The sequence below is a fragment of the Mycteria americana genome, chromosome 12 (genome assembly GCF_035582795.1).
Source record: "Mycteria americana isolate JAX WOST 10 ecotype Jacksonville Zoo and Gardens chromosome 12, USCA_MyAme_1.0, whole genome shotgun sequence".
Taxonomy (NCBI): domain Eukaryota; kingdom Metazoa; phylum Chordata; class Aves; order Ciconiiformes; family Ciconiidae; genus Mycteria; species Mycteria americana.
The window spans coordinates 11162081-11187542 of NC_134376.1; the positions used below are offsets into that span (position 1 = coordinate 11162081).

The 25462-nt window shown below is 42.5% G+C and overlaps 1 protein-coding gene and 1 long non-coding RNA gene across 2 annotated transcripts in view; one reads left to right on the forward strand and one right to left on the reverse strand.

Moving 5' to 3' along the window:
• Nucleotides 1-862: 862 nt before the first annotated feature.
• LOC142416187 (uncharacterized) lies at nucleotides 863-25085 on the reverse strand. The gene is made up of 6 exons (XR_012777650.1): nucleotides 24982-25085; nucleotides 22589-22742; nucleotides 20334-21529; nucleotides 19138-19386; nucleotides 2889-3097; nucleotides 863-1153 (listed from the first exon to the last, which is right to left on the reverse strand). It is a non-coding gene; the product is annotated as an uncharacterized LOC142416187 (long non-coding RNA).
• The window catches only part of MYH11 (myosin heavy chain 11), a 56013-nt gene continuing 42477 nt past the window's right edge, over nucleotides 11927-25462 (forward strand). Inside the window, exons 1-2 of the mRNA XM_075515370.1 lie at nucleotides 11927-12279; nucleotides 17016-17172. Of these exons, the coding sequence (XP_075371485.1) occupies nucleotides 11938-12279; nucleotides 17016-17172 (499 nt within the window). The 5' untranslated portion in view covers nucleotides 11927-11937. The remainder of the gene's footprint in view (nucleotides 12280-17015; nucleotides 17173-25462) is intronic.

Below are 25462 nucleotides of genomic sequence, written 5' to 3' on the forward strand. Positions count from 1 at the left end.
ATTTTAAAAGCCAAACTTACAGGGGTACATAAAAAATAACAGGTTAGCTATTTTTCTGTACTCATTTTAACAAAATGTATAGATGTTAATGTTTCCAGTGGTACTGAGAGGAGTGTTGTGTAAATAAATTAAGAAAAAAAAAATCTTAATTGTTAGATAAATGATACAGTAAGTGGGGAAAAAAAGAGAGGAAGAGAACATGCAGTTTGTGAATTTAAGTGAAAGGACCCTGAGTTGTACAGCCTGCAAAGTTCTGCCTTTATCTTGATTTCACCCAGTTAGCATTAGAGGGGTTTTTTTACTTTGATAAGCAGCCTAGCTTCTACTCTAATGTGAAATTGCAGAGAACTGTTACGGATTGAAAGGAGAAGTTGCATTTATCCATTTGAAGCCTCAGCAATGAGTTCATCCCCCTCGTGTGACTGGCAACGCTGCCGGCTCCCCATTTGCTGATTTATAAGCCTCAGGACTGTTTCCAGGAGGGAGGACATGTCTGCAAACATACCTCAATCAAATCCATCTTTGTGTCTTTTGTAGCTTTGCATCAATTATAATTGACCATCGGGTCAAGCAAGCAAATTTCTCTCTGTATGCCCTTGCTGTTTGCTCTGTGCTAACACCACCGTTGGGTTCAACTAGTTGGCTGAAGAGCCATCCGTGCAGAAACTACCAGCATGGGATTTTGCCCCGTCACTAGGGTCTTTCCTGCCACATTAATGCAAATATTTACAATCGCTAATCTCTCTCTTAATTTCTCTGTCTATAGGAGAAAAATGGTCTTCTAAGCTGTTATTTGCAAATTACCTTCATTTTGGAATGAGCTGGAAGTACCTCTATGGAAAGTTGCAAAAATGAGCTTTTGAACAATGCAGGTTACAATTGCTCTGGCCACAGAAATCCCTGAATTTTTAACTTCGGTTTTCCAGAGGTTTAATGCTAGATGCCTGTTTCTCCATAAACCAGTGTGTCAAATTGTTACTTATATTTGGAATCTGAATTGTCTTTTCAAGGGCAAGGAAAAAGGCTCTGGAAAACACAGACGCTCTAACCTTCTATGCTATGTACATCTTCCAGTATAACCAAAGCCATTGCGTCTGCTTTCTGTCTTCCCACCGTAGATCATATGGAAGCCGTCCAGGTGTCATGGAGCTCCCTGGGAAATGGATTTTTAGTGGTAGAAATTAAACACAATTTTTATTCTGGTTGAAAAAAGGCAAAGGGATGTTTGGTGCTTGCCCTTTCCCAAGTGCACAGCTCAGCAGGCTCATGGTCTCCACAGCTGTGAAAGCAGATGCTGCTACAAGGGTGTCCTTCACTGAGCTTTGAGGTAAAGGTGTACATCTGAAATCAGAGAAGAAATCCGTTTAAGACAGAGGGAATCTCTGGACTCTTTTCTTTGGGGATTGCAGCTTCAGCCCATTGTCAGGATCCTGCGCTGGGTGGGAGCTGGCCCGTTTGCTCTCAGTGCAACATGCATTTCATCTAATTCTCTATACCCTCACAGTACGCATCTGGGGTTTTGGAGCAATCTCCTGTTTCAAAGTATAGTCATTGTACAAGCAAATTAAAATCAAATTAAAGTGTACTTCCAGTAATATTTATTTGTACAACAAAGCTTTGAAATATGTCTATGAAAATATACTGGTCTAATCACATTATTAATGGTCTAGCATTTATCCTGATAGTACATGAAATATGAGAGCATCTTTCAAGATGCAGACATGTAGCGAGTCCTATGAAATGTCAGGCTGCCTTACTTGTTAACAGATGAAGAGGAATTGCAAAGCCTGTACAATATGGCTGCACTTTCCAAAAAATCATTCCTTGAAAGTTTAAGCTAAGCGAGGTCAGTATTTAGATGAAAATAATTCACAATCCTAGAGTCACAGGTTCAGGTTTTAGACAAAATTGCCACCTAGGTGAGCATGCACAAAAATTATTTTCTCAATTTAAGAAGCTCTGTCTAGCTTAATTACAGACTGTGATGTCTTGCATTAACTACCCTTATTCTTTCTAATGACATCAGAAAATGAAAAAAAAGATAGAAGCATGTAGAAGTTTGGGGGTTTTAATGAGCAAAATGCATTTCTGAAGTTTATTGGAGACAGAACACTGTAACTGAGACTGTTACGGAGGGAATTACGTTAAAAGAGGCTGTTCTTTGTCTAAGCGTGATATCACAAGTGAAGGTGACAAGGAGCCAGTGAAGTTTGGTGTGGATATCAGATCTGGAAAGCACTTTGGAAGAACTTAACCCACAAGTTTTGGGGGTGGTGGGGGGGGAATTCTTTGAAACCAAATTTTTACTCTTCCTTAGAATCAGAGGAAACTGTGTAGACTCCACAGCACCAGGGCTGTTTCAGAGGTATTAGTTTCTGTCATGCACAAGCGAAATTTTTTTCTAAACTTTATCAACACACTCCAAGGAGTCGGTTACGCTTTCCTTCCTGAGTGCCCTTTGTATCAAGCTGAATCTCGGTGTCAGTTGATCAGTTTTCCGGAGGAGTGATTATCATTGAGTGATTATGTTTAGGAAAAGAAACCCCAAAATATTTGTTCACACTTGCAAAGACACCCTTTCAGTAGCAGCTGGTGTCCAACTGATTCAGAATTGACCTGTGTGCTTCACATACTTCACTTGACCTGCAGCCAGCATTAAGCACAAAGCTTAACATTAAACAGTTGGTGACTATTCTACCTTGTCAGACTACCCTTATGATTAATTGTTCTAGTTTGGATGCAGACTGTCCCTCCTGTTGCAAGAGCACAGCTCAACACAAGTGGTAACCCACCGGTACGCTTGTCAGTGCCAATTACATATGTCAGCTTGGAGAAACATGGTTGGTAAACTTAGGTAAAAACATTTTTAAACAAAAAAAATTGCTTACCTGACACACATTATTTAACAAACTAAGATCACCATCTGTGCTTTTCTTTTTTCCCTCTGTTGTATTCAGGTTACACTGTGGTAAGGCAGCTGAAAGTTAATTTCTTTCCTTCTCAAGTCCTCTTTTTTTTTTTTCCCAAGTACAATATTTACAGTGTAAATTCAGCAAGGAGATATTTTAAGGGCAGGCTGCTCAATACTTTATTTTTTCTAGAAAAGTAATTAAAACAAATAAACAAATCAGAGGGGTTTAAATAAAGTTTATTTGTTGTCACAAAGGCATCATCCACTGGGAATCCACAGCTTTCGTTTTGAGGCAACTTCGGTTTAAAAAAATACCACAACATTTAGGAAAGTCCAACCAGACTATCATATTAGTGTATTCTTACATTAACTTCTAAGTGAAGGTTGGAAGCCACGCTTACACTTATCGGTTCCTACCCCACATGGCTTGAGAGTGCAGCTGTTTCAGTCCCAGCAGTAATACATTTTAGACTTTCCAGCTCCGTTTTAATGTCACATCATATATCACCCTCCACCACTGCCTCTGTTAAACACACTACTCGGGCAGCAAGCCTGCATGTGCACATGCAGCGGTTTGCAAAACAGCCAGAATAATTTCCACTCCTTTTTAAGCTACTATTAAAATGTGCCTGGTTTTGTGAAACAGCTGCATGGGTTTAAAGGGAACTTCTTAGGATAACTTTGATGAACGTTAGGATGATCGTACTTTTCAGAGGAACCCCTTGCATTTCAGTATTTTATATTCCTATTTAAAAGCTAAGTTTGAAACCAAGAAATTTAAAAAAAAAAAAAAAGGCATGAACTACCCAGTGAGGAACTTTCTGCTAACAAGGGCAAGTTTCTTGGATTTACATCCTGGCGATCATTTTCCCTGGCATTGCTCCAACACAGTCACACGTGCACAAGCCTGATACGACAGTGCTGCCTTTCAGCTCCCGGGAGGGCTTTGCGTGGCTGCATGGCAGCCCTGCACCTAGCGAGGCAGCGGGCACCGGCCCTCCACCTGGAAGGACAGGCTGCAACCGCGGGGACCGTGCGACTGCGTTGGCAAATCTGGTCTTCTCCAGCTAAGGCCTGAACATGAGTCTGTACCTGGTATTTCTGAAATGTTGCAGGGAAGAAACCCTGATGCTCTTCCCCTCTCTCCTCTTTGCCCAAATTTGTTCACCGCTGGCCAGAGCTGGAAGAAGGGGCTACAGGTCTGTCATACCTGCGAGTGCTGGTACTTTGACCAAGTGACAGCAGAGGTTTTCAGCCCAGCCTCCCCTCATAGGTGTTTTTTTAGGATACCGAGACCAATATGAAGCTCATCGGTCTTCCCAGGAGGGTTTATTTTCCAGAGAAGACAGGACTGTTGATGCCAAGAGAAATTATTTCACCCAGGACTGTGCTCTGATCCTTTGGGTATACACCATATTTAGTCTGTTGCTGAGAGGGGGTTGTTTCGGTATTTTGTGTTTGGCACGTTGATGGGAATTCCTAGAGGATCCTAGCTTTCCCTTTTTGGGATGTCTCCATCCACAGGTCTTACTGCACAAGGCTGTTGGCTACTAGCGGGGGAAGGAGGGGGGACAGCCGGGGACTGAAGGTTTGGGGGGTGTGAGGGAGGTTTGACGAGGACCAGATCCCTCCCTAGCCCCTGCAGGTCTGGCTCCCTGCACCCTGTCCTCCTCTCCCCCCCAGCGCATGGTGCCTGCCGCCTGTTCTTTCCACTGCATCCCGGGGACTGTTCCCCCTCTGCTATTTATCACTTCTCTTCTTCCTTTTATGGACAGAGGGAGGTATTTCTTATATATGAAAAAGTATGTACAGTCCTTTCTCAGGAACTGAGCTGCGCACTGGATCGCAAGAGAAACTTTGGCAAATCCACTGGGGAGGTGGGAAATGACCCTCTTGCTCCCCAGGGGCAAAGGAGGCTTGAACCAGCCCCGGGCTCCGGATGTCACATAAACACATGGAGACCAGAGCAACCTCCACCCACGCATCCCTGCTGTGTTAGGAATAACCCTCCTCTCCCAAGCAACCCCTGAACTCAGGGACTTATCTTAGCTCCAAGAAAATGCACTGACGGTGGGTGGGAAACCTCCTGTGCCATGCGGGACCGTGATCTGCCCTTTGTCCGTCTAGGCAGGGGGCCATGAGGGGCGAGGATGCTGCCGAGGCAGGAAAGAGTTAAAGGTCCATTTGCTCGGCCAAACAGTTTCACCCTAGGAAAAAGCAAAACCTCCGAACTTAGGGGCACCCATTTCGAGCTAGGAGCACCCCTTTCATGCCTTTCCGAAAGCCAGAACCAGCCCGCTTCCCTAAAGAGCGGCTCAGGGAGGGGCAGCAGCCCAGGGTTAGGCCCTGCTGGGAATGAGGTCCTTGGCTCAGGCTGTCTTTTTTAACCCAGGTACCGAGAGGATTTTCCAGCAGGACGTGGTTTCCAGGGCCCCTCCCCACTGACAAGATTCTCCTCCTCTATATAGGGAGGCTGCAAAGGCGGCGAGGACTTGGACTGTCCCGGCTGGTGGCTGTACAGGTTCCCGACTCTCCAATTCACTCTCTGCTCCCCTAGCTGGACGCCTGTAAGTACCGCGGGGTCCCTGCTGGGGACGGGGCTGGGGCTGGCCGCGCTTTGGGACGGAGCAGTTTGGCAAGCTGTTACGCTACTTTGCACACACGGTCAGCGAATTAACCTGCAGATACGTACGAATTAGAAATAGGAACAGACCTATCGGACACGCTCAGATGGTTTACCCTGATTTGTGTATGACTGATTGGGTTCTGTTTAGAATGTATCAGAGACCGTGCACGTTTGAAAGCGTGCACAGATGTTCTAGCCTGTTCCTTCGTCACTTCTAACTCGGCTACTGCCGAATCGAGCCTTAAAGACGCCGGCTGCAGAGCATGCGTTGCGCTCCAAGCCGGCAGCAGCGCAGCCCGCAAGGTGCTGTGCAGTGCTGGATGGTGGCAGGTACTCGCTGCGATTAACCACCACATGTGCATTCAGTAAAGAAGAAACCTGGTAGCCTGAGCAGCTGATCTTCTTGAAGTTTTTCTACTTTTTCAGTGCTAATAAAGGAACTTAGTGCACTTCCCATGCTGTTTAAAGAAAGTATAACCAAAGAAAATAATTAGCTTGCCAGTTACTTGTACTTTAAAGAGGAAAAATGCTTAAAAATTAGATGAAGAAATGGAAACATTTTTACAAAGATGCCTTAGCATTACATATGTGTGTTTTTAGTAAGCCAGGAATAAATTTGAAGCAAAACTCATCTGATAATTCACTGGACTACACTAATTCGAGTAATTTCAAACATGACATGCATTCAAACATTTTTTTTTAAGGGAAAATAGAGCAACCAATTTCTCACTTTAACAAAACACCGTGAGTAAATGAAGAAGACAGTAGATGGCAGTATAGAAAGCAGCTTCAGCGTCATCCCAAAGTTCACTTGCTTCTTTCACACACACGTATAGGTATATGTGTGCATGCTCACACAGATAAATGTTGATATGTCTGTGAGAGGCATATGTGTGTGAATTAAGAAGCAATATGAGATATTTTAAATATAAGGGAAAGCAGAATGTTTGTAATTATTATCTAATACATACGTCTCAATAAAATCTTTTCTAAAATGCACTTGTTTAAAAACAAGCCCACCTTCTCTTGCACTGAAAGCTTTGCAGCTTGCAACAAGACGCTGTGCACGGACTGACTTGCTGAACTCCCCAAGTTTACAGTCCCCTCAAGCCACTAACACAGAGGCTAAAACGATGAACCCCCAGAGAACAAAGCACTTGATTAAGTAGTCACTTTAGTTTAGTACAGGATACTCCTCTGGCTGTATTCGCTTAGATGTAAACAATGATTTTTATTATCTCATTTGCAATTGACACGCTAGTCCCTAAAAGGTATTTGTTTTGAATTTGTTATCATTACATTTTTGTGGAACAGCTAGTATTGAGAAGAACATCGCCATATATGGTAGCATGCATAGATGTATGCAGAGGATCCCAACTCTTTATAATTCACTGAGACTTATTAGTTGCAAAGCTGTTAGCTTTTAAGTATGTTAATTTTAGAAGAAGCCAAGAGCTAGAGATAGCTTTCCAACTTGTGCAAAGTCCAGTTAAAATATGGATTATTTATGAATTCTAATGAACATGCAGAATCTGTTTTACTTAATAGAATGGTATTTGGGGGTATTTGAAATAGCTGGTATTTTCCAGATAAAGGGAATCTGTCCCCACATGACACAATTCAAGTATTTTTTCCTTCTTTTCTCATTTTTTACAGTTTATAACACAGGTAATAACCTGGGCCAATTTCTCTGGAGTATTAGAAGAGTTATCAAGTGTTTAATCAGAGTTGCGTAGTAACTTGCATTAACAGAGGTGAGAAGACCTGATAGGAGACCAAGGCACTTACAGACAATTTGATTAAAGTAGATGGAGAATGCATTTTAAAAAAACCCAAAAAACAGCTCTGTGAAGTTACTGAAAATGTTCTTTCTTAAAATACAGACTTTCCCTCTTCCATGGTTGAACAACCATGAACTAGTACTGCTGATACCTCCATGTTCAGATGGAAATGTCCATGATGAGAGTAAGCATTTGAGGGGTGGTCCCAGTGACCAGTGGGGAGAGGTGAAAGGCCAGGAGGGCTTGGTAGCAGTGCTCGTGCCAAAGCTAACTCTGCTGGGGAACCAGTTCCCAAACGAAGATCACAAGATTAGGATTCACCCCTAGATTTTCTTTTTGTCAAGCAATGCTCAGTTGGGTAATTCAGTTAAGTACTGGAAAAGTAAAACATAAGCAACCTGGAAAGAACATAGTCAAGAACTACTGTAGCCCAGGAAACGCAGCTTGAGTCAAGCAGCAGGTTACTGCTCTTCCATCAGAAACCACTTATGAGAGCAGGACTTGGCTTCTGAAAATATAATTCACACACTTGGTTATGTGTTCCTCTGTTCTAATAATTATTCCCTGCACAGCTGTGATAAGCTTTTATACTGACGTGCACATCCTGCAGAGCAAGGGAGAATTCACTTTATCTTCTCATTAGGAGAAAAGCAGTCCCTCTAAGCTCTGACCCAGGAGGCAATTCTGCGTGGCCAATAACCTTTTAATTAAAGTGCACTTCCTGGAGATACTGATACTTTGTCCTTGGAATAATATACTCAGGATTAACTGATTGTAAAGAGTGCATTCAACTTCTGTCACTGACATGATAAGGGAAAAGTCAGTGAAGATCAGCCGGATATATCTGCAGTGGGACAGCAGAAGGAGGAACAGAAAGTAAGCTATGGAAGTACGCATGCCCATGTGTACGTGCACATTTGGGGTTTAGACAAGTATAACAGATGGATCCAGTTTGGTGTAATTTGGCACATTTCTAAGGCAAGAAACTTACTATCAGTAGTATTTTTGTGATTGCTTTTCCTCCCCCCTTCCTCAGGATAGCTCACCTCTGAGTATAAAAGTATTTACTCTTGTACGAGATTTGGGTTATCATCTACCTAAAAGAATGGACGAGAACCTCTTACCACCTCCTGCACAGATAAAAGATTGGTCTCCATTTCTCTCAGCCAGCCTTACGGATGAAACCCAGGAACTGGCTAAGGGGTAAATTTTGCCTTCTCAGGGAAAGTTCTCAATAGGCAGTAATGAATCTTTCTCCTTGGCCCATTTGCCCAGTATCAACCATATGCTGGACCAGTGCAGTTCAGTCTTGATCCGAGATGGACCAGAAGGTTTACTGCCAATTATTAATCAGAAAGCTTCAGCAGCTTATTAGTTCAGTGCACAGCACCTCACTAGGACAAATCTAGTTGAGTTTGTGGAGCTCATCTTCTACCCCTTCCATTCAGAAACCTTTCTTTAATATTATTACACATTGATTAATATTCATTAATCTATTAAACTATTAATATTCATTAACCCACACTTCATAACTGCATTTCCTTTTTTACTACAGTGGTACTCAGCTGCTACTCAAACTTTATCCTCAGATTTCAGAGATCAGTCATGAAAAGTTCTTTTTACACAAATCCATTTTTTCTCCTCATTGTGTTTCAGAGGAGTTACAAGATCCAGCTGAGACTGTCTATTCCCTATTTCTTGTAGGGGCTCTATTCTTACCATGTTTAAACTAGTCAAACATAGTTTGATAAAAACTTGTATTTCCAAGCTCTGCAGTTCATGCCACCTCTTATAACTTCCAACCTCATCTTGCTTTCAAAAAGACTGAATTTAAATAACAACGTGCAGAAGGTTTTATGTGCAGGAAGAAGTAGGAGAACGTAATAGAATACAGACAGACCAGCGCTCTGTTTCATGCTGTAATCCGTGGAAGATGTTTTTGACTTATCATGTAACAAGGAAAAGAACTTCCCCTTGGTCCTTGGGCAACAAAACAGCAAAGAACTTTTGGGTTGTCCCACTGGTGACATTCTTTGTAGCAGGCCAACAGTTTTATCTTCAGTTGGGTTTTTGAGGTAGAAGGTCAGGATGATTCGGCAGTTTGATTTCCACCATCATTGTTTGTGGGCAGCCTCAAAGTAGCAGGATTTGACTCTGTGAAACTCAGCTCTGCAGTTCAGTCTAATTTTTGGTGTTTCTGACAGCAATACCAAATTCCTAGTGATTTGAATGTGCTGTCACTTGGCACTTAGCCATGGGTAGCACAATCCAACCTTTCTGATGCCTCAGGATGACCATATAGCTCTCTCTTCTGGGCCTAGGATGGACCGAAATCTTCCAACTCCATGCCGCAGCAGTTCCTCCCACACTGCTGGGGCAGTGGGGCGGAGAACGTGCCTTGCCCATTGCTACCGCAGCGGGAAGAGAGAGGCCGTAGCAGGCTCCTGCTGCTCCCCGAGCCCCCTGCTCCTGCAGCCGCAGCCCTGGCAATGGGGCAGCACTCCCCTTGTTCCCCTGTCCAGCCGGCTTCACCCTGCGGCCGCCAGCTGGAAAGCTCAGCTGGAGAGAATACCATCTCCATTATTGGAACTGTGCGGCTCTACCAGCCCTCTTGGCAACGAGGGAACATTTTCTGCCTTAATCCACACAGAGGTCAAATAGTTTCCTCTTGCAGCTCTCTTCCAAGAATCCCCTGGGAGCGAGCGAAGGGCCACATCCTACAGAGCTCCCTCGCAGAGACTCGACAGCGGTGAAGGCTGCGCGCAGGCCAGCGGCGACACGCAGTGCCCAGCTGTTGGGGTCTCCCTCCCGCTCACCCACACCGCCATGAACACTGCGTGTGCGTGGATGACCTGGGTGAATTCTGCTCTTGAGGTTTTCCAGGCAAGGCTGGTGGCTCTAGAACGAGCACATTTAGAGAAAAGCTGTTATTTTTTTATATGAGAGAATTGTCAAGGGAGTTTAAGGAGCTGGGGCATCTCATTTCCACTGAATTTCAGTGGGATATCATCTAACCCTCCAAAATCCTAGTTTTGTTTCTAAGCTTTATGTCACCTTCTGCATGATCCATGCTTCTCTCTCAGACCCCTCACACAGTCTGGCCTTGCAAAAAACCATTAATCTGTGGGAAGGCTTCAGGGACAAATATTTGGAAACCAATCTCTGATACTCCCAGAGCACAGGGTGTCCATTTGGCTACATACCACAGAGCTTGGTCTTTACAAATATCATTCTGCTTATGGGTTGATTGCTGACATCTTTAGCAGTCAGTTCTCCAAACTCCCTCAAGATTCATGTTTGTTTGAATGCTGTAAATATTAAATTCATTCTCAATAAGGAAATGAAACAGCCTCTGTCTCCTGGAGATGTTTTTCTTGGGCACACACTCTTCCCTGCTCCCCAGTGTAGCTCCTCCCCAGCTCCCCTCTCTGCTCTGCTGCATGGAAGGTTTCCTGATTAGCACCACTCTTTTCCTGCCCTGTAGCAAACCACACGAAGTCCCCTGTTTAATCCTTTCCTCATGTAGATGTGTGTCCCATAGGACAGAGCAGAACACTTATGGAAGCTCCAGCATTATCAGCAAAGCTCTTGCAGCTACATCCTAACCTCCAATGGCCAGAGCAGGAAAGAAGATGCCTCCTCCCTCCCAGGCACGGTGCAAAGCAGCCAAAACCCTCCCATTGCTCTCACCTACGGAGCAGACACATCCGGCTGCTTTATCCAGCTGCGACTGCGTGATGCTGTTTTATCCATGTGCAACTGCATGACACAGATGCATCATCCTTCCAATTTGAGTATCATGGTTCAGAGTATCTAATAGCTGATGCAATTTCCAGGCTTGTTTTATTTCTTCTCTCTCTCATGTGGTAGACATTTAACCTTCATAAATGATGAGCTCCCACTGTCTCACCATGGAAAGGGGATAACTAAATTACTTCTCCTTCATCAGCAGTACCGATAATTTTTTTTCTGTTTTTTCTTCTGACCTTTTCTTAATCTTACACTGCTCCAAATGAAATGGTATTAGAGTGATCGGAAATAGTCCTTCGCAAGAAAAGTTCATTTCTGTCCCTTCTGGAACACAGCCTGGGAACTGTTCTACTAATTATTTAATTATTGCACTGGTATTTCAGTATGCAGCCAACAGTATTTGGGTGGTGAGAAATTTTTTATGTATCTGAACTCAATTAACTTTGTGATGGGCAAGAGATGAGGCTGCAGGAAGCTGTTCAGCTGGTAGTCTTGGTGCAGTCCTGACAGTCTTATGGCACAGACATTAGTTATGCCTTACTTGTCTCTCTGATCTTCAGTACAACATACACAAAATAAAGCAATAAGCCCAGGTGTCCTGGTATGTTTTAGCACCCTGAAGCTTTTGATTTAGGTGATTTCAGGCACAGTAACAAAGGCATGGGAATCTGAACACAGATACTCTAAGGTATCTAAGCTGGCACCCAAAAGTATCTGCATGGAAACGTGAGCTATGACACAAGACCTATCGTGCTTTGGATCTACCGCACGGCAGATTTGTCAAATGTGTTTTACCTGGAACGTCTCCACATTTGCCTCCCTTTAAAGCAGAATATTTTCCTTCCTCAACAGGTGTCTACTGAGTCAAAATGGCTCAAAAAGCTCTCAGCGATGATGAGAAATTCCTCTTTGTGGACAAAAACTTCATTAACAATCCACTTGCCCAGGCTGACTGGTCAGCGAAGAGACTGGTTTGGGTTCCATCAGAGAAACATGGATTTGAAGCAGCAAGTATCAAGGAAGAGAAAGGGGATGAGGTGACAGTTGAACTGGCAGAAAATGGAAAGAAAGTGACACTGAGCAAGGATGACATCCAGAAGATGAACCCTCCAAAGTTCTCCAAAGTCGAGGACATGGCAGAGCTGACTTGCCTCAATGAAGCTTCAGTGCTGCACAACCTAAGGGAGAGATACTTCTCAGGTTTAATTTATGTGAGTAGAATCAAACACATACACAGCATTTCCTGTTGCATGCTACCATGTCCCATCACGAACAAGGTGGACCCCCGTGCTGTCAGGGATGCAATCCTTGCATGTAACACTGCCACGCAAGTAGTCACCCCTCAGCAGTGGCATCCCAAACCAAAAATGTATTTCGTTCACTTTATTCCCCATGATTCTCCTGCTTCTTTAATAATTGCTTCTCTACTTAATTAAAACACATGAAGGTTTCTTCCCCAAAGCTTGCTAATTCTGAAAGGATATTGTTGGCTTGGAAAGTACTCTCTGATAGCTGAGCAACACCTCAGTCCTACTGCTCCGAAATAAATAAAGCAATAGGGACTTCTGAATGACTTCAGTGTAAACCTGAACAAGTTTCCAGCAACTTGCAAAAAGAACATAAGGAAAAGCCAAATCATGCAGTCTTTTCTCAGGCAAAACTCCCACTGAAAGGCAGCTGACAAGTTCTGGTTTGATGGGTGCCTGAGTAAAACCTTATGTTTGAATAAATGAATAAAGCCACTGGAATTCAAGTAAAAGTACTCATATGCTCCAGTGTGTTACTGAACCAAAGTCATGCATCCACTAAAACTTTTTTTTCCTTGTTGGTCAATTTACAGATTAGATAATGGCAATTATAATCTGGGCAAAGTATAATCTTCCCTGTGTTCATGTGAATTAGGGCCAAGATTATTCTGTCTTCCAGTCCACACCAGTATATTAACACAAGCATATTTTGACATTAATAACCCTGTACTCTATCTGCATGAACAGTAAGCAAACTGCACAGTAAGAAAGCCCAGAAAGTTTCCATGGAACTTAGCTGTTCTCTTTGATTTTACATGGAGGATCCCTATGCTGTGCTGCAGAAAAGTAATCTACAGTTTCAATCTATGAAAATTTTACTTGCATGACAGACCAGTGATGAGTGAAAGAAAGTACAGAGCTTAAGTAACAAGGTTTTAGAAGCAGGAGTAGAGCTCTCATTATTAATATACGGAATGCTAAATTGGAAAGTAGGAAATGAAGCAGAAAATAAGATAGTTATATATAGTACAACAAAGGAACTATTTAATTGTTGTGCATAACTTAAGAGAGATAAGCTCAAAATCTTTCCTTCAGGAATGTACTAAAATGCACATCATCAAGATTCCTGAAAGAAGCTAGACTTTCCATCTTTTCAGTATTTGAGTTTATTGGATGTTAAGTTTGCAGATGAACATATGGACCTATGTGCTATTATATCAGAACATGCAGCATTAATTACTAAAATGGAATTTGTCTGAAAATGTTCTGCATTGTTGCAAGATCTAAAAGGAATTACTAGAAGAATAGTGGGATAAAATGTGTGGGGTTTATTTTTTTGTTGTTGTTCTCGGCAACAATCTGCATAGATTTTCCAGGATTCCCAATATGTTTACTCTGTGGATTTTTTTGTGGAACTTTCACTTTCTACAGGAAGAGGAAATTAATTTCAAAAAGTGGATAACACAATTAGAAATCAAATAATTTTTCATGGAGACATAAATGGAAGTGTATCTGAAATTAAGTTTTCTTTCTCAAGAGACTAGATTTTAAGATGGTGGTAAATGAACAGTTATAAAGAAATTATTTTGACTTGTATTACAACAAGTTATTAGTATTTTCAGTAACCAAAAACTGCTTAAAACTGTCCAGCCTTACACAGTGCTGCCCTACTAGATACTGCTGTACCTTTAAAAAAAAAAGTAAATAAATAGGGGGCATCTAAACAGAATTTGATGTTTTGTTCTCATCCATTTGCAAAAGTAACTGTAAACAACCATCTCCTGGCTTTGCCATGCAACGCCTACATTGCCTCCCTTGGAGCCCCACACATACAAAGAAAACGTGACCTTAACATTTTCCTCTTTAGAGCATCACTGACACAAATGAGGATTCCCAATTCTGCTAAAGAAAAAAGTCAACCTAGTTGGAAAAAAAACCCCAAACATAAATCAAATCACCTGCCCCTTGCATTTGTATTAAATATTATTAAATAAAAAGATTCAGCACGGAAATTCAGAGTGGCCGTACACTGGAAAAACACCTTGGCCTTTTTCTTCATCACAGGTAATTAAGAAAGAAGGGCAAGAAGTGCGTTGCCACTAACTCATGTTTCGCATTGCTCAGAACAAACAGAACCTGCCTTGTCCACACACAAATTAGACCAAAAATTATTATATAAACATCAATAAAGTAGCAATGCCAGTTCAGTGGATTTGCAAGTAGAGTTTCTTGTGCCTGTACTCATAGGCACTACTAATTCCATCTTCGCCTAACAGCGCAAAATGCTTTCTTAAATACAGAAAACTATATATGCATATTGGAACCAGAGGTGGGATTCTTCTGCCCAAACGTAGGCATTTACAACATAGATGTGTGTATCTATGCCAGTCTCTTAAATACCCATCAGCAGTGACTGTCCAAGGAACACACAAGCTCAGCACTCGAATAGACGCTATCCCTAAGATACCTCAAACCATGTTCTGTCTCCAGACCCTCTAGGCAGAGACACGGCCATGGGTCTCCCTCTCTGGGCAGACCGTGCCCCAAGGAGAATGATTTAAAGCATGGAAACTTCAAACCCTCCACTTTCAATCACATGCTTAGCCAACTGGCTTGCTTATCTTCAAAACATCACATATATGAATCAGTTTTCCCCAAATCCTTGCAAAGCAGATACCTAGAACTACAATCAGTGAAACCAAGAGGTCTTGGTCAACTTTCCCAAAGTGAGAGAAGGTATCCAGTTAGAAATGGGTATTCCTGAACTTCATCAGCTCAGGCTTTTGCTCTGCCTTAGTAACCGCTTCTTGTGCCTCAACGTTAGTTCTTCAAAGGTATGTTACTGTATGCCTGGGTCTGCAAACAGCCCTGCATGTGGCAATTCAGGCAAATGCCTATAAATCTCAGGGAAGGGAGGCCTAAGTAATTTCCTGAATTGGAAATTTACTCTCCTATTATTTTATTTACTTGGTTAGGAATGATTAGTTGAGTGCATACAGTAAATCTATTTCTACTGAAAATAAAGGCCTTGCTATCCTTTCCTTGAGAGCCCTGGTAGTCATTCTAGGATAAAAAACTGCCACTTTTCAAGTGTATTGTCCCTGCAGCGCTAAAGTTCATTTTGACACAATTTGACACAGTTTCATTCTGAACTCCAGCGTCACTGAAAATCCAGCACAGTAATTATCTACCTCCCGCGTCAAGAGTTTTAGCTTGGGGATATTGAGAACTGGCAAAGATCTTGAGCTTGATTGTCTTGTTATCTGACTTGAGACCATGGAAACACAGTCACAACCGGTAACGGCAGGAGAGGTCCTCATCACCACCCAGAGCACCCCAGACGTTCTCCTGCTCACCATGGAGCACCCAACCTGCTCCTCACTGCTGGAGGCTGATGGATGCTCTCACCGTGTTTGCTGAATACCATATAAAGCGCTCAGGCTGTGCCGAGACCGTGTTGTGCCATTTCCTATTATGGTCAGGAAAGGGAAATCCCTGTGCCCAGAGCCAAGCCTCCAGACGCGGTTTTACAGTCCTGCGCCGCAGTGCTTCCTGTGGGGGAACTGAGGCAGCGTGAGCCATCCTTGGACACGGCCCTGACGTTAAGGCACGGCAGCAGCTGCACGCCACAAAGCACTCATTCACACAGCACGGCAATAAAAAAAAAAACCCAAACCTGCTTATGCCTAAGTTAGAAAGAGCGTAGATTCATTATTTCACTTTTTTTAAACTGGCATGGTTTTAAAACTAACAGGCATAGGCCAGGTGAACTATCCCAATACCCCTGCAATTATAATATCATAAGTTTGTAATTTTTTTATTTTGGGGTTTTAATTTTTTTTTTTAAATGGGAAACCCTTGCAAACTGTTTACTTTTAGTAACTGTTTGTGACGTATGGCTCACCATCTATTATCATATGCTATTATTTCTGCTCCCAGTTCAATAGCTGGAGCTTTTAAAAATAAAGGAGAATTAAGAAAACCTAACAAAACCTGGATGAACAGCTATCAGCTGGTAGCCAATGTTCTTGTTTGTTTATGTATATATTTTTATATGAATATCTTAATTAAACTGTAAACAGAAACCACATTTTTCCTTAAATTTCTTACAGAAATAGTCATGTAGCGAAGGCACGACTATTCTGTTAAGACATCTATTTGGAACTTGAGTACTTTTTTTCAAGGACTCTCATCAATCATTATTGTTATATGGTATTCATATAATCTTTTTTAAAAAGCCTTCTTCTAACATCAATCCAAGCTTCTTACCTAGGATTTCAGTTTACAAAATCTCACACCTACCTGAACAGAGGACATACTCTGGTATGAAAATACACATGTAAAGAAATATTATGAAGTATTACAGGTGTTACGTCATCACAGATAAGGACGATTCACCATGTACTGAAAATAACTGAAGTCAAGAAGCTCTAACATCAGATCAAAGCGTGGTGTTTCTACAGATTGCTAAATTCACATCCTTTCTAGCAGTTTGCTTGTTAGAAATAATTATTTGTACACTTGGAAACCACCCATACACATACATTCTGAAATCGCTGCTTCATTTGTTACACTAGGCAGAATACAAGAGAGTGTTATCTGCTAAAATCCTGTTAGTTCAATGCAGCTGATGCCTCTGTTTCCCCGACTTGACATGGCACATGATATTAACTCTGGTTTTCATTTGAATTTCCTTGCAGACTTATTCAGGTCTCTTCTGCGTGGTGATAAATCCATACAAACAGCTGCCCATTTATTCAGAGAAGATTATCGACATGTACAAGGGAAAGAAGAGGCATGAGATGCCACCCCACATCTACGCTATCGCGGACACAGCCTACAGGAGCATGCTGCAAGGTAGGCGAGTTTAATGCTGCAGTTCTTAGAAATCGCTGCTCAATAACATGGGAGAAAACACCTTATAACTCCACATGTGCTCCTGCAAGAAGCACAGCCAGAAAAGATCTGTTACGGAGGGTGACATGGGCTTTCTAGAAGTTTCAGAGGAATTCTTTGGCAGGAACAGCAGTCCACAAACACTGTGACTCAAAAAGGAAAAACAATCCTTTTACCCATCTGTGTTGAGGCATGTGGGAAGGTTTCAAAGTCAAGCAAATAGTTTTGGCAAATACGGGCATGGAAAATGCTCCCTCTCCACCAGTGGAGACTATTCCAAAGTTAGCTGCTAGCGCTGCTGGATCTGTCGGCATTGCTCCTCTCTCTCTCTCTCACCCCCTAGCAAAGCAAATTCAAGTAATGTTTTGGGGCTACTTTCATTACAGTCTAATGGTTTGGAGCCCTAAGTTGAGATGTGCTCTGTTTTCTAACGATAATGGCAACAAGCAGCAATGGGAAAGCAGTCAGGCCCCAAATGGTGCAAACAAAACCTTCGAAATTCACAGTGCTGTCCTCCTTCTGCAGTCACTACTGACAGACGAAGGGGTTTTTGCTCTAGGGAAAAATCATAAATTTAGGGATGAAAAAGCTATAGCGATGAGTGTATGAGGCTGCAACACCTACAGACTACAGGGACATGACTGGTTGCCATCTTGCAGTGGCTTCAGGTCCTCCAGGAAACCAAGACTCTGCAAAATGCTTTGAAATTTAAATGCCCTCATTAGGGGCCTGACCCTGCAGAAATTCTGGCCGGTAACTATGGCTCAGCAAGGTTCGCAGGCTCAGCCCTAATGCTTAGGGCTTCCTGGTTTGGAGCTTAAGGATTTAAGGGCTTAGGGCTTGTGGGTTTTAGATCTGACTGGGGAAAACAATAAACAGCATCTAGAAATTTCAGTTTAGCAACTAGATTAGTACCCAGTATTGATTTCTTTGTAATAATTACATACGTACCCAGAACAGTGATTGTTACTGAGAAATTAATCCATTCAAAACCACTTTGCACTTCATCTGACTACGCAAATGAAATGACACAGCATTTCTCCAGGTGCACAGCACATTGTAATCACAAGGATTGCGGTACTCCTGTACTTGTCCTACTTGAAATGTGAACCTGATGAGTTTACTAGAAGTTACAAGTAGTCAATTTGGCATATCATAGTTAATTGCTATTTTCTAAACCAAGACTTGGACTAGACAGAGTCCTTTCCCACAATGAAAAAAAGATCATCGTACACACGATAGGCTTCCAGGCAGTCTAAATTGCCTGACCCCAGGCAGAGTTCTACTGACTGCAAATACCAATCGAATCCCTGCCATTTTGGTACAAGCACTATATATACGAGCACACACAGAGAAACACACCAATGGTGATTGATATCAAAGGCATCGAAACAGGTCTTTCCCCCAAAAGTTCTGAGTATGCACTAACTGTAATGCTAACAAAATAATCCAAATAACAAAATCCTTAGAACTTCTGAAGATTAAACTCCTGAAGATTATTTACTTATTTAAGTTGATTCCCTAATTGTAACTTAGGTTCCTAACTTTAGAATCCTACATTTTCAGATATACAAGTGTTTGAAGTATAGTTAATTCAACTCTAAACCCAGAGCACTAGGTATCTACTTTACAATATCAACCCTTTTTCTTCCTATGGCTTATAAGACATTTGTTTTCTGGAGCTATTTCAGTTCCTTTATTTGAGTGCATCCCAGAAGGCAGAGCTACAGTGCAGCAGAGGAGGAGGATCAATAAAGCAACAATAAAAGGCATCCTGAAAACAGGCCTTCCCCCTTACTGTAACAGCAGAGTTATTCATGAAGACAGGCATATAAAATAAGTTTAGGACTGAGGGAGCAGGTGCTTTTAGAATAACACAATTCAGTAAATATCAGTTTTGATGTAACCACAGTTACAAGAACTTACTTGGCATAAGCTCATTCCGCTAAGCCACAGTCACATGTCTGTCTTCCAGCTCATCTCTCGAACTCTGTGCTCCGCATCCAGCACTGTCCAGGGCTTTGAGCAGGCCCTGAAGTCAGAGCAGTCTGCTTTCCTCAGGTCTTTTATTTAAGCAGCAAGCCTTGCAGGGGAGCTCTGCAAGAAGCTTCTGGCTCTTGCAGGTCATCAGCAGTGTTCTTCTCGTTCAGCTTTGTAGACTACTGCTACTTGTCCCTAAAATGGGATGGGGAAAAACAACTAGGAAAGGGCTACAAGCTATCTCCAGGAAAGAGAAAAAAACATAATACTACAGCCTACGCTGAAACAGAATTGTTGTGGCCTGACAGTACACGAGTTTTCTGCTTAACATGAAACTAGTATCAGCATAGGTCAGCCTGATCCCAGCAGCATAAGGACCTCTCTCGCTCTTCCTCTCTCTGACTGTTTCCTGTCCTTCCTACCATGCTCTCCCAAGCAGCGGTGAAGCCACTGCAGCTGGCTTGCCCTTTGCTGTGGTCATTAACTGCACCTAGAACAGCCTGGGTTCAGCTGTGACTCCCAGGCTGGGTGCTGGGAGGAGCAGGCAGCAAGAGTGCATGTTTCTTTCTATTCACTTTTGTGGTGCTCATAATAATTTCCTGGCCCCACCAACTCTTGGGGAAGCTTTATGCCTCGTTATTCACATGCCCCCTTTGGAAGGAATGCTTCTTGACAGCAGAGAGGAGAGGGAGAGCAAGTAGAAAGAGAAGAGAAGGGAACAGATCATCAGCTGAACTTTTACGAGCATGCTCTTCCACCACCTCCCATCCTAACCACGCACAGCTAGCACGGCAGCCGGGGAGCGGTCCCACAAGGGCTTGCATCACAAGCCCAGGACACCCACGCTTTACTTGCTTATTTACTTGCACATGCCCTTTTGGAGGCGCTCCATCTCTGAAGAGGGCCCCAGCTGTTTTTAAAGCTGTGCTTTTGTTTGTAAAAATGTACTCATGTTTTGTGCATAAAACTAAACCAAACCTCAAAATAACTCTAGTTATTCAGCCAAATTGTATTCACATTGGAGTGGTGAAAGTGGGCGTCAACATGATTGTGTGTGTGTGCACGCAACATGTATAGCCATAGAGGGTTTCATAATTTTTTGTAAGCATATTTGCAAATGGAATATAAACAAAAATTCTTACTCATAAACATGGATCAGGGCACTGAATGTTTTCCTTGTGAAATTTCAGTATTGCTCCTTATCTGGGAAACTTGCATAGTTTCTTCTTGCCAAAGTAAAATATATCTTAGATTCAGGAGACTGAAGAATTACATTCTGGTACTTCATGACCAGGGCCACTTGGCCAAGAGCAATTGGCTTGTTCAGATGTCTCAGTGAACCTTTATCTTTCGGTGAACGAAGCCTCAGTGTCTGCAGATCGCTGGTCCTATTGCAGGCTCATCATCTGGGAATCACAGCCCTTCACATTCTCCCTCTCTCCTCTGTTGGCACAAACATCCAGCAAAAACCATGAGCTGTGCACACCGCACTCCCCTTCTGCTTTAGAGACTTAGTTGGTTAATGTATTCATTAGGGATGATGTTTAAGTCCCATCAAAGTTGTTCTGGTCATAACACTTAGCTACGGTTAACAGAAATCAGATAATTGGATTTGCTTCCAAATTTGCAGAAAAGTTGACATCTCACAGGACACAGGAATTAACAGAGATGTTGGTGGGGCAGAGATAAAACTTCCACTTGCTTCAAGTGGTTCTGAGCACCTAAAACCCTTTTGCAGATCCCAGTCATGCTGTCTCATGCTCAAACCGGGCTGCTTGTTGAATCTACTGATTACCACATCAGAGAATATAATATTCCATGAGAGCATTTTGTGTGTGTATCTGTCCCCAGGAGCTACCACACTGAACTGGGCCCCACTGAGTGTCTTTACAGACAAGCTAGCTGATTACTACTACGCTTAGAGACTGCGACCACAAAAAATCACCCTGTGCTTCTGCACTCCCCTCTCTCTCCTGTGTTTCGGATGAAGTAGCTCCCCAGCGGCACAGCTGCCACATGAAGGGCTCGACCCCCTCATTCCAACTCTTGCACTGCCAGCACCGGTCTTCATGCAGTCATGATGCAAAACTGCTCCAGGTGAAAACCACCCCTTGCCTTTTGCTGAATTAGTTTTAAGGTGGGTCACCCCTGCCTGGCGCACAGTGCGGCTGCATGAACGCTGGGTGCAGCAGCAAGGGAAGGGCAGTGCAGGCCAGGGAAGAGGAGCTGGAGGTGGGTGGATGCCTTCTATCTGCAGCACTGCCAGCTTCCAGTGATGATGGAGCTGAGACACCAGTCCAGTAAGGATGAGTAATTCTGCTGCCTTCTGCCATCTTCCCTGCTCGCAGCAAACAGCAAATAAGTGATAAACAATACAAACACGAAAAGTCAGGTTATGTAGCGGTAGCAATAGATACAAGTTTCCATGTGGGTGATTAGGCTTTTATTAAGTTCTCTGGCAGTAAATCGTCATGGAGAAGATATGTTACGGCTCTCTGCAGATTCAAGAAGGTTGTCTATTTTCTGCAAAGCCATTTTTATGCGAGCTTGAGTTAAAGATGGAAAAACAAACAACCTGGTAGTTACTGGGAGGTATGGGAGGGAAACACAGTTCCCAAGATCTTAGAAAAGGAGGCTGCTGTGAAAAGCCATCTGTTTACTGTGTCCTCAGCAGGACTGTACAGAAATGTCCCCTTTAGGCAGTGTAGTTATTAACAAATGTAAAGAAGCGGTAAGCGAGTGTTGGAACATGGTTTCAGTCTGTTTTTTTCCTTTTATGGTAAAGCTGCCAACTTGCTGCTTCATTGTGATAAACCATCTGATTTTGTTTGTGATTAAGCAGAGCTAGCTGGTCTATCAAGAACAGAGGGGCATATGATTCTTACAAGCAATCTGGAGGTGTTTGGTGAAAAAGCTAAGCAGATTCCAGAAAAAAAAAAAGTCAACTGCATGTTTAGGAAAGCTGGTGGGTTTCAGAATGTAAATGAAGATCTCCATGCTATTAAAAATTGAAGAGAAAATTTTAAAATGCCCAAAACATCTAATATAGACATACAGGGGGTGGATATGATAGTCTTCCAGGTAGTGTCAAATTTTTAAAAAAGGCATTAACCAAAAAGATATTGAAGGCTAGAAGACATATTTTGTTACTTTTTAAGCCCCAGGAATTATGTTTAAGGAGTTTTATTCGTGCAAGTCATTCTCTTCTGATAGATCTACCCACATAAAGTTGCAGACTCCCAAAATAGGGCACAGTCCTTTCTATACAGAATAAAATATTCCAGAACAGAAATAGAAGCAATCGAATGGGAGAGCCCTTGAAAGTAAATGAGACCAGTATCTGCAGCTTAAGGCATAACAGAACAGGATTAGATTTCCTGATACGTTTCATCCTTACCTTTGCAATTTGTTAGAACTGCGGAAGGAAATAGAGTAACATCTAGAATTCTCCCTCCATGAATGTGCACAGGACAGTTTGTCAGCCCGAGGTTTCGCAGGACAGGCTGCACAGTTCAGCAACGCAGGGCTGAAAGCTTTGAGACTTCATACAGCTGCCAAACACAAGGGAAGTTGGAAGGGGATAAGTCCAGTGACCAAGAGACAAGCTTGCAAGAATGCCATGGGGTTGTTCACCTACAGAGAACAGGCAAATCACATAGGTCCAATCCTGGAAGCCTTTCAGACTACAAGAGAAAGCTGAAATCAAGTAAATAATTTTGATTTTCCCTCCAAGAACCCCCAATAGCCCTCAAGCAAGTTGCTGTCAGTCAGAGTCACAAAGTGCTGCTTCACCAGAAGGCATCATTGGAGAGCCAGCAACCACCCAGCAGTCCCTGCTTTCAGTTTAAGTCCTTCCAGGACCAAAGACCCACCGTTCCCTCCATTTCCCGCTTACTTCCATTTCAGCAGGGCTTGTTCCCTGTACCTGCATGAGGGGCTGGGCTGATCGAGTCCAAAGAAATTCAGTAACTCAGGCTCGGCTTGCACAGCCTGTTCTCTATCCCAGAGGGCACTTGGTGCAACTTCTGACCTTCCTAATCCTTCTTCCGCTCTTGCATTTCAGCAAAGCTGCCCATACACATGCACTCATGCAAACCCTGTGGTGGGCAAGTTTATGGAGAAAAACCTTCAGGAGGGGTTTTTCACTTACTGGGGAGCAAAGGAAAGGCAGCAATGGGCAGCAAAGAGTAGTGAGAAAATACTTGGCTTGGAGGAGACCAGCTTTTTCTAATGTTCCCTGAGCTCAGAAATTCCACTGGCAACTCTGTATCAAGGCATCACTTTTATTTTCTTTATGGTATTTACGGGTTTGTGATGCAATATCAATATATGCCCATGGTTTCTATTTACACAACAGTTTATTTTTAGCAAAAATTCTACCATGTTCTCACTTTTTTAACTTAAAAGAAAGCCTAGCTTGTATCCTGCAGTGAAAAACAAACATGGCTCACAGCTCCTCTCTTCCCAAATGTTTATGTGGAAGAGTCCTGCTGTGCTGATTGCTGACAAATATCTCCAACAGAAATGTAATGAGTCATTGTGCACCAATTTACCCAATAAAGCAGTTAAGTGGCACCATTTGCCGTGTGAGTGATCAATAAAGCAGTTAATGTTATAGCTATTGAGGAACAGGGAGTAAAACAGTTGTTTAATATCAATCCAAGCCATAGCAGAATCCTCTACTGCTTTTCCTAGACTGGCTGTGGTCCAGGCAGCAATTACAACTTGCAAGCTTAATAGGTCTAATTTATCTCCATTGGCTTTACACAGTACAGAAAGCTTGTTTATCTCATGGTGTTTATTACATACATACAAGGGGCAGCAATAGGGGCAAGCAATCAGAGAGGTACTCCTGCAAGTCACCCCACACACTGAATAAAAGGAGGAAGGAGTTCATGTCTTAACCTCTGACCAGAGGCTCCACTGGACTAATGCTAGCTCTGTATCTGATAAATAATGCCAAACCATACAGAAACACTTGCTTCTGCCTTAATTATCTGCCTCGAGTCTCAGATTTGTAAACTATGCACACTTTTCAAAAATGTACTTGACCTGCCTGGGAATTTATTTTCCTAATTCAGAAGAGTCTTCTGACTCAGGTAAATACACAGCCTGTACAAGGCAGTCTGTGACAGCCTCACTCAAAGGCCAACTTCAACGCCGGGGCAGGCTGCGCAGAGCCTTGTTCAGTCTACTTCCAAACAGCTCCAAGGGTGGAGATACCACACCTCTCTGGGCAACCTGTCCCAATGTTTGACCATTCCCACAGTGAAAAAAATGGTTCTACTTCAGAACTGATCACAGCAAACATGCTAGTCATGCATCTTTACATAGAGGGCAAACTGTAAAGCCTCCCATTACCATAGACTTTTCTGGAAGTCTTGCTTCATTGGAGCTTTACAAAATAGTTTAGCATTGTGGACCACATTATGAAACCTCAGTGGGTGTTCATTGTCCATCACAGCCTAGAGATGTTAGCCTGAGATTAGCCTTTTGGTAGAAAATTCTGTGTAAAAGTTCTGAAGGTAAAGAGAAACTCTGACTCCAAAAGCATAAGCAGGGAGGAACACTGCAAGAGCAGGGAGGAACCTGCAAGAGCAGGTTATGGAGCTAGGATGTGATCCTAAACCTTGCTGTAGCATTACAGCGTACTGGACCCTGCTGCACAGAGACCTCTTCCATGCCTCACATAGTAGAAAAGGAGATTTTGGTCCACCTTTTATAAAGTTTGATCCACAATGTGTTTTATGGTCCTATTTGTAGTAAAAAGCATGAAGAATACTTATGTACTTGTTGACATGCTCTTGTAAAATATGTGAAGTATCTTGTTTTATCTTATTCTTTGGAGGATGTCTCAGAGAAATTACTTGTCCTCTTGATAAAAGTTGTCTCTCTCTCAGTCTGAAATGAAATACAGAGTACGTTATTCAGGTATTTGAAATGCTCTGCTTTCAAAATTTAAAACTTTGCAGGAGCAGCTTAGAATATTTTAGGTTTTGATGCCTTATCTGTCCAGACTTTGTCTCAAGTGGGCTGCTAGCCATACTTCATAAGCGTAGTAAAAACTTGAGTTTCAGGTTTGAAATTTTCAATTATAATCTTCTTATAGAAAGCCTGATCTTTTTGCTGTCCTCATTACAGTTCATCTCTAATGGAATTTACAAAAAATATTTTTGAACTCTTAACCTTTTGTTCATTTTTTGTACAAAATATTTCCATTAGAGATGCTTATTTAAATGGAAGGGCAAATTAAATAAGATGTGAACCCAGT